We start from the raw sequence: 9,950 nt of genomic DNA on the forward strand, positions 1-9,950 counted from the left end.
TATATATATACATATATATACATATATCCCATACTGGTGTCTGAATTCCATAAAAATTTTATTTTGTGTTAAGTGGCAGGTCTGCAAAGAAACTGTGTATTTAACCCCAATTACATATTGCTAGGACCAGGCACTGCATGGGCTTGTGTTCCTACAAAAATAATGTATATACAACTGTGTTAAAAAACAAAGAAACTGTGCCACATTCAGGCAAGTTCTAAAAGGTGAGGTTGCTACACTGAAACTTAGCAACATCTTTTGTGATACTTGTGTTTACTTTCTCAGGAAACTTGCTCTGTTTTTGTAGTCTTAGGTGGGAGTTTTGCCTCAAAAAGAATAATGGACACAAGATGTACCTGTATCATCTACTCCTAACACTTGCTGGTATAAGCAGGAGTCAGGGACATGCACTGCATGCTGGGTGGAGGGTGATTTCCTTCACTGATGCCCCTCTTAAAGGCATGAGATCCTGTAGTCTGGATGTAGGGAAGGGTCTGATTTACCCTAGACAGAACATGCCATATCATCAGTAGTGCTGGGCCGTATTTATTACCTGATCAAAACCAACATTAAAATTAGGTTTGTTTTTTTTTTTTTATCGGTCACAAATAAGTCAAGCAGGAAGAAAAGAGTGATTCTAAAAACCAACAAATATTTATCATTCAAATATCTGGGGACATGTCATAAAGGGAAGGCAAAGTGGCTTTGCTGGGCTATGAAAAAGAAGTGAGTAGCCTTTAAATTTGCCTAGATGTTTTTCTGGATTTTTGAGCTCTGGCCTTTTGGGGGAAAGAATAATGTAAATGACAAAAAGAGTTGGACAAAAAGTAAGCTTTTTATCCTATCTATGAGAATCAGATGATGTGTGTCATGTTAGTTTTTACAGTCATAGTCTACAGTCTTCCACTGACTAAAATCAAATTTGACAGTAACACAATATAGAGGTTTAACTGACAGCACACACAGCACATTTGCTAGTCATAACACCACAGTTTAATGACTGACGCATGTGGGAAGCTAATTCGGATTTTTTTTTTTTTTGAATGGGATAAATGAGCATCCAGTTAATACCAATCATGAATTCAAGCCATGTGACAAAAATTGATGCTACATACCCTGTTCTTGTTTTGCATATTCTGCAAATTGAGCTGCAGGAAAAGAGCCAGTTTGTACACACATCCGGAGAGAAAGTTCATTCTGCTTTCTGACACATCCGCCAATCACAGCTGAATGTATCCAGCTTGCGGCTGTTGTGTCCACAAACTAATTAGCCTTTCTCTGTTAAATGGCCTAAGAATTATGAACTGTATGCCTGTTTTGAGAAAAAGTACAGGTTGAACAAGCAGTCATAGTATAAATAAAATATTTATATAAAAATAGTCTCTTACAAAATATATTCTCTTATCCTCTGGTTGATTTTTCCAAAAGATGGAAGTTTGTCTGGATTTTCTTATTTTTAGACATATTCCAAACAGGATTTTATTAATGTTTCTTTCTTTAATTGAAGGAAAACAAAACAAAATAAAACAAAACAAAAAAAAACCCAAACAACCAACCCCCAACCTGATAAAGATTTGTAACCCCTACCACTTGACTTTTGTTCCAGACAACTAGCAGCAAACAGGAGGAAAAAACCAAAAACAAAAACAACAAACCCCAACCAACCAAAAAAAAAAAAAAACCACCCCAAAATCAACAGTGTGTGTTTGTGTATGTACATATATATAAAGATGCCAGCTTTTGTACTTAAACACCTAGTAGTCGAATGTATCCTCCAAGTCCAACTAATAGAAACATCCTAGTTAAGAATAATATATACAGCTCCAGTTTTTCTTTGCTGTTTCTACAAAATCATTCCACAAAGAAAGCCAGCTATCTACTTTAATTGCAGAATAGTTCCAAAAATGTTGGTAGAGTTCTTTTTAATTAAATAAATTAATATTAGTTTTATCTGAATAAACTGTTAAATATTGCTATTATTATGCCCATATGTCCAAAATCCCTGTGCTAAAATCTGCAGCGCACACACACACACAGAAGAGGCAGGTAAAGCAGTGCCTACAGAAAATTTCAACAGTTCTACTTGCTGTAGCAAATGGTATGAAGTGAAAAAGTGGGCAAGACCACCAGAAGTTTTTGCAAGTGTAGAGGCCTAAATCTGTGTCATCCACACGCTCACGTGGGCAATTCACGATGGGGGACTATCCAGCCCATCCTGTGCAAAGCCCCTTCTTCGAGGATTTCTCCCTTACCCCTCCCTGCTCCTTATATACTGAAGTTTTTGACCATCTTTTATCCAAGCCAAGAGTTAGTTGCCGAGCTCAGAGATTTCTCTCTGACTGGCACCTCTTCCCAAGGCAGTCAATGCTTCTTGCTTTAGAGGTGCAGATTAACCAAGATAATCTTTTTCTCTCTGTTTTGTGTGTCAGGTGACTCAGGGTGGGGTTTGTTTTTGTTTCGTGGCTGACTTTCCTAAGTGTCTGAAATGTGTATCCACATCAGCAGTGAAACATGGGAAGAAAAGAGAGGGCTCCATTCATCAGCATTTCTTCTGGGAGAGCAGGTCTTTCCTACAGTCTTGCGTAGCTACGTTGAGTGCATGTGCAAATGTATTCGTGGCTCAGGACGCGTCCGTCTGCCCAGCCACGTTCTCACTTACAGGTATATACCTCTGTTCTTTCGCTGCACGTGTTGCATTTCACATAGCAGCACCAATGAAATTTACAGTTGCACTGCCACACTCTTGAGTACTGGTGGGTATTGTAACCTCGACCACAGCACATCAGATCACAGCCGTTGGACTGCTGGGCTGTCTTGTTACACATCCTTCCCTGTGTCCCCACGCTGCCAGTGACAGGGTCTTCTTCACAATAATTGGGAGATTTTTCTATGTACACTAAGTCTGTATCCATGGGTTTGCGATAGGAAAGCGGCTTCTTTATTTTGAGGAAGGTTGGACGCTTGTTACGACTTGCTCTCACTGGTTCAACCTGAACGGCCTCGTTATATTTGTCCTTAAGGATGTAGCCCAGCTCCCGGAATTTAGGAAGAGTTGTCCAGCATGTTTTAGTGGTACAGGATCCTGAGACCCCATGGCACTTGCACTCCAACTTCATGTTTTCTTCCAGAATCTGTGTTTGGAAGAACAGAGAATAATGCATTAATACTAACTAGAGTGAGAAAAGAAAAATACAAAATAACAAAACAAAACAAAACAACAACAACAACAACAAAACAAATCTGGGTTATTTGATAAATATTGAATGAGTCATGGATGGGTTTTGCTCTCCAGCACGAGCTGACACCATCCAGAGGCCACGTTCCCACCACACCTGTGGGATTTGCTTCAGTGAAGAGGCTGTTGTCCCAGGTAGCAAATGCTCATCAGCATCAATCAAGTTCAGCCTGCAAAGCTGATCCCCGTTTACACTTGGAGTTAAGCAGGGATGATAACTTTGCCTAATTTTACAGTGCACTTACCAAAGGTAAAATGAGACCCTCCAATATAATTGTAGAGTGCTTCAGATTCATCTGTTGTTGCAATTTTTGGCATATGGCAGTGAAATCAGGAACTTTCAGAAAATGACACCTTTCCATGAAATGCTACATACAGAGCACTTTGAAAGTTCAGCAATAGGTACTAGAACTTGATTTTTGTAAACAGAAGTTCAAATATAAGCTGCATTTCACTTCTTGCACCTGAAAATTACATAAGCTGGTCCAAGGTATGAACAAGCAGATAAACTTTATCAATGCATGTCCTCCTGTTGGTCTCACACTAATAAACAATGTACAGCAGATGATAATTTATCTGCTCTAAACAATCATCTGTTCTATATATTGCAAGTTAAAGTTCTAATCTGGAAATATAAGTGTTATTTTAGTATAGTACACCATAGTCAAGTTCTTTGCACTTTCTAGAGGGTTTGAAGTATTTTGCCTCCTCTCACAGCGATAATGGAGCATGGTAAATGCGTCAGCTACTTTGCAAGAAAACTAGAGCATAAAGGGTAAGGGTAAAGATGAGGAATTGGTTTAATGTTTTGTCATCAGTTCTTGTTAAAAAAATCTACCTCCTTAATACTGTAAAAGCCTTTCAAACACCTCAATATCATGGCTTGCTGTACCTTGCCTCATGTTCACTTCGCTGGAGAGGTCTCTCACACTTGTGCCTGAGTTGTCACTGCTTTCCTTTTGAAGATAAGAAGCTTCATCTTCTCTTCAATTTTCACGTCCCTTGAAACTTTATTCTTGTACCTTTGTCCTGCTGCTTGTTTACCAACCCAGTGTTTACCAGATAAAACTGGAGACCAGCTTAGTCCCTGCTGTCTGTCTTGAACCCTGTAACTGACACTTAGCAGCTACATTGGGTTAATACTAGAAAACATACTCAATTCCAGCAATTAATTTCCCACTGGTCTTTGCTTGAGAGACACCATAATAATTTTGATGATTAAATTCTGCCTAACATGGCAGATACCAGCAATGGAAAGCCCAGCCAGAGGGATTATCTAGGTTCAGGGAGTGGCCACATAATTTTTCTCCTGAGAAACTCCAGCTGATCCATGCAACTCCAAGCATGGGCAGCCTAAAAGGCTGAAAGGAGGTCAATGATAGGGAATTTTGAGTTAACTCTTTGTTATAATCCCCACACACTTCTGTTTTGGATGTTTGGAAAACTTACCTTGCAGACACTTACTGGCTGCTGCTGCAAATGGCAGCCTGCACTGAAGGAGCCAAGTCCAGCTCAAAGGCTAGACGTGTGTGGGGACTTCAAGTCTGAAATGTCAGCATAAAGTGGAGGTGGCAAGGAGAGAAAGGGCACATCTACACCTGTGCAGCCAGCAGATCATCAGTCATGGACTAACACTGACAAACATAGCCCCATCTTGTTCTGGGCAGCCTTAAAACTAGCAATTTAGGCTGCACATGTCTAAATAGACTTCTCATACCTGTTGGTTCCTAGGCACAGTAATTGCTATTGCTTAACCTTAGGATAGTCTGCTGCTTCTTTACTCATTGTTCTTCCCCTGCCCCTTTCCAATGAAGATATGGATTTCAAAGGCATTAAAATAGCTTTATTTTTATTTGAGTCTATGAATTAAGTGTCATCATGTGTGGTCTGAAGACAAGAATATAACTTCTAGATAGCATAGGTGCAAGATTTTGACTTCTGTTAGTTTGGCATATATAAGGTCACATTTTGTGCTAGGTTTTAAATTAGCTTTTCATGTACACTGTTTAATGACTATCCTAAAACTCAGATGTGAGAAACTTCTATATTCAGACCTACATCTTAACTTGCAGTTCTGCTCAAGCTTTGGATTACGTTTTACATTATCTTGTTATCTTGAATTTCTCTCTCAGCCACTGCATACTTCTTTTATTGCTCACTCATTCATAAGGTAGTACTTTTAGAAGATAGATGAGGAGATGGAAAAGGAGTTACAGCACAGAAACCGGAAAAATAACATAAATTCTTTTAGCCTCATTCGTACCTTTTTAAAAGCGCCTTTTTTTTTTTTTTTTTTTTTTTTTTTAATTTGAAACTAACCAGGGATACATTTCTCAGCCCTAATTCAATCACTGCTCTTGTTCAAATGGCTGGCCCTTGTATCCCAGCACCATGTTCAAACTTGCAACAAAATATTTCTAACTTGCCTACCATCGGGATCTGCCAAATTGACTTGAAACATTAATGCCAAATACATCATGTGTCATCCATCCACATAGGGCTTTTTTTTCTGCAGTGCAGTTAAATACCCTAAATTGTTTTTTGGTTTGTTTCATTAATATCCCGTTTACAGCCAACAATCTCTGAGAGAATGAGCAGTTCCACGGGAAAGAGCTGAGCAAGCGGCTGGAGCGGGTCAAAAAAAAGCAACCAGGTGGCCTTGTGGCACATGTTGGTCTCCTGCTCCAGGTGACACAATGCCAACCAGAATGAGCTTCTTCTTTTCTGGTCTCAGCTAAGGCTGAGCATGAGTGGTTAGCATAAAAATGTCTGATTTTGTCTGAGTGTGTGAAGTTTGAGCAGTGCTAGTTGAACCCAAGTGCTAGGAATCCTTCTTAGATGACCAAAAATACTTGGAGGGGGATAGGAGTGGGCAGAGGGATGAGGAGGAGTTTTGTCTTTTAATGCTATGCCACATGTATTGTTCTTTTTTTGTTCTTTTTTTTTTCTTTTTTTTTTTTTTGTGTGTAGATAGTATTTCCTAAACTTTACTGTTTAACCCTCCCTTTTGTCTATGCACTTGCTGGGGGTGTGTTTCCAATAAGCTGTGCTAAAACTGCTCCAACACATCTACCCAGCTTGGGTCCACTGTCCTCTGCAACTGAACTTTCCCTTCCAGATCTGCCTTTTCTAACACAGCCTCTCTACCTTCCACTCACAAACCCTTTTGTTGGTTCTGCTCTTGTACATAGATCCTCCTCGCTGGTGCTGTCTTTCAACGTGGTGTTTTGCAAATTCAGCCAGAGATGAATTGACTCTGTAGCCTTTAGAAAATAGGCCACATCTAACTTGAACCATCTATCCTCAGCAAAAGCAAAAGCCTGCAATGGTGACTTGATAGTGTTATTTTACTGTGATATCAGGTGCTTGGACTATTTGATTTACATTAAAATATTTTCACAGTGGTATTTTAATACCATTACATTATTCTAGTAGCCTCTGATAAATCAGTGTCCTATAAATTCAAGAAAAGAGCTGAAAAGAGAAGGAAGAAAATAAAAAAAGGGATTCTTTGGGTAGGAATAGGAGACCTTGATCTTACCCTTGGTTTCCATGAACCAAAAGAAGTGTTCCACCCTTTAAAAACATGGCCTGTGTTAAAACAGTAAGTGTTGCTCATCTTTCAAGATCAGGATCTGATTCTCTCAAGCTTATTGGCCTGTAGCTCACACTTTTAACATTAAATTAAAATTCTACATATATATTATAAGACTGACTTTTCTTAAAACGTAAGAGCACAAAATTTTAAATCCTAGATCCTCTGCTTCTTACCAAATGACCATATCCAGCTCTGTCAGCCATGGAAAGTAAATCTGTATACACCAGCGAATGCTCTGAACTGGATTAAATGTGAACAAAGAGCTGGAGTTCTTTTAGCTTTGTCCACTTTTTCTTTGAGCTCTTACAGTAAACTGTCAGTACTTGTTTCTCTCTGTCTCTCCCCCTTGCCATTAGCCTCTGGGAAATAGTTTGTGCGAAGAGAACTTGTGCTGGCTCCCTCTGTTGATGTTATCTTCAGATATAGTACCTTTGGGCACTGCCATTAGGAACTTAACATGTTTTTTCTTTGCCTTTAGTTTTGCAGAGAATGCACAGGGTGCATCATGTGAGGGTGGCAAGCTGTAGCCCAGGAGCTGCATGGGCTGGAGCCAGCACTGTGGTCCTGCAGTAGGCAGAGTGCCTGGTAGTGGTACCCTAACTGGGGACTGGCTGGGCCAATGGTCCTGGTTTCCAGTGAAACCAGCAGAAAGCGCTGGCTGGTGTGACTTGGCACTGGAATGGCATTTGCTTACAAGTGCTGCCGTTGCTGCCCTGCAGCCATGTCACAATTTGCCCTCTGGGTGCTGTGGGTGCTCAAGTCTGGGCAAACAGAAAGATGGTTACGGGGCTGGCGTGCTCAGAAACACTGATCACCCTCCTGCTTCTTCAGCTCAGGGCCTCTGTTAGCCGAGTTAGTTGGTGGTTTGTACCTCCCTGGGTTTCTAGCATCTAAAGTCACCTGACGTTTCAAACGCATCTGAGACCCCACTTTTCCACTCAGGTGGGGTCAGGTACCACACAGCCCTGAGTTCAGTCACCAGAACTCTAAAGAACTCAATGCCAAAGCTGTCCTGAAGGACTTACAGCATGAAATCCAGTGACCATCACCCCTCCAGCATATTCTCCTTCACCAACAGGATTCCCATGGAAACTGAACCCTGACTCACAGTCAATACACTGCCAATACCACAGTGCCTTGGGCCAGGGACCCTCTACTGCTTTGTCAGAAATAACTCAGGCTCCAGTCTACACATGAAGCAGATGTAATTAGTGAGACAACAGCACTGATTCCTATCCCACAAAGGCCATAATCTTTTCTAATTTTGTCTGACATCAGATCACCTGGGTCAGGAAATACCTGTCTCCTACAACTTGCCTGCACACATACTTTTATAGGAAAGGTCAAGGAAAACACAACTGTCAGCAAAATGAGTGATTTTTTCACTCTGGAGAAGAGCACGGCAGGGCTTGGAAAGTGGTCACATTTCTGTGTTCTGGGGAGGCCAATGGATAGATGCAACCTTGCCCGTTTCAGCTTGTGGTAAATGAGGATCTATGATTTGGACTACTTTCAGAGGCAATTGTAGCTCTAAGACAAAACTCCTTGAACTTCAGGAATTATGTTAACGATGCAGATTTTCTTTTAGAAGAAGGATTCGTTGACTAAAAATACTGGTTTAAGCTAATGCAAAAGAGTCATGTCATATTTAGTCTTTCAACAAATTAACTTGAGAACCAAATTGTATCTAGAGCAACGGGCACTAAGGTCCAGAGTGAGACTAGGCATAGAAAAGGGCAGTGGATGTTTATGTAAGATTGATTTGACAAGCAATAAAAGGACAATGTTTAATTAAAATGACTCGGCAATTACTCTGACAGTTGTTTTATTCAAGTGTGACGGTAATCTCAAAAGGATGGTACTGTTGAAGCAACTTGTAGGACTGTCTTAACACCACTGCTCTGAAACTTGAGAAAAGTAGAAATAACACTTGGTGCTTTTGGACTGGAAAACAATAATGAACATGAAAGAGCATAGAATAAGAAATACTGCTGGTGAAGACAAACTTCACAAAATCTTGAAGAAATGTGAGAAAAGACATAATAAAAAAGTACCCAGAAGCAAGTTTAAAGTTAGCTAAGGCATATTTAGACAGAAAATATTATTTCCCATGAGTGAATGTTCACCAGCTATGTTAATAGAGCTGTTGTAAAATGTATTCTGTAGAAACATAACACTTTCTGCATTGACACCCTACAGCAAACTAACCATGGATGAGTTTGGAACCAGTTGTACCTCATACTAAGAGTGATTTATTCCAGAATCTCTTTCATATTTCAGTTGAACATGTTATAAAATATGTTCTTACTAAGCACAGCCAAAAGATTTTTTTCTCTTGTTTTTGAGTAGTATATCTGTGCAAAACAATAGTATCTGAAGTCACTATCAAACAAATCCGATACATTGAGTACTGTGAGATGTGACTATCCCCAAAATACTACTAGACCTTGTAGGTTAAACCATTTTTCTCATTACATAAAATTTTTCGTTTCAAATAATAAAAACGACCAGGAAATCACCACATTGTGTGACCTGCATCAATCAAATTGCAGTTTCCTTGGAATAGTTGTCTAAAAAAAAAATGTATCATGCTGGTCTTAGGACTAAGTATGCGGACAGCCACAAGAATGCTGATAAATGATGTAATGCTAGAAACATCAGAAATTGCTGATATTTCCCAATACCACCATCTACCTTCAATAATGGATATCCTATCTCAAAGAGCAGAAATGCTTTTTCCAGATTCTAACTCATGATGCCCTTAAAAATGAAGACTTCAGACATGCTGCAGTCTTGTAAGGTGAACCTTTTGTTTACTGTTTCTGACTTTTCTCTATGCCGTCACAAAGCAGGAGGCTCCTTACATTTCTCATATGCACTTCAAAGAGTACTTTTCATAACTACTTTTATACTTTCTGCCTCTGAGTGTTAGCTGTCCTTTACTTCAGCTTTATAGAAAATTGACCGTATGCAGCCATTGTTTTCTAAGCACTGCTTCTATATCCACCATATATCAAATGAGTAAAGAAAAAAAATTTAATTAGTCTTTCTGTGTCATCACACTACTCATGCACTGTTGTTATCACACACTAACTGAGGGAGATGTTCTTCTCGTTC

The 9,950-nt window shown here is 39.7% G+C and overlaps 1 protein-coding gene across 1 annotated transcript in view; it reads right to left on the minus strand.

Annotated features, from left to right (window-relative positions):
- Positions 1-2,528: 2,528 nt before the first annotated feature.
- Positions 2,529-9,950, minus strand: part of WNT7A (wingless-type MMTV integration site family, member 7A) — a 35,719-nt gene continuing 28,297 nt past the window's right edge. Inside the window, exon 3 of the mRNA XM_008943912.1 lies at positions 2,529-3,131. Within this exon, the coding sequence (XP_008942160.1) occupies positions 2,652-3,131 (480 nt within the window). The 3' untranslated portion in view covers positions 2,529-2,651. The remainder of the gene's footprint in view (positions 3,132-9,950) is intronic.

This window comes from Merops nubicus, unplaced genomic scaffold, assembly GCF_000691845.1.
Source record: "Merops nubicus isolate BGI_N331 unplaced genomic scaffold, ASM69184v1 scaffold16007, whole genome shotgun sequence".
Classification (NCBI taxonomy): domain Eukaryota; kingdom Metazoa; phylum Chordata; class Aves; order Coraciiformes; family Meropidae; genus Merops; species Merops nubicus.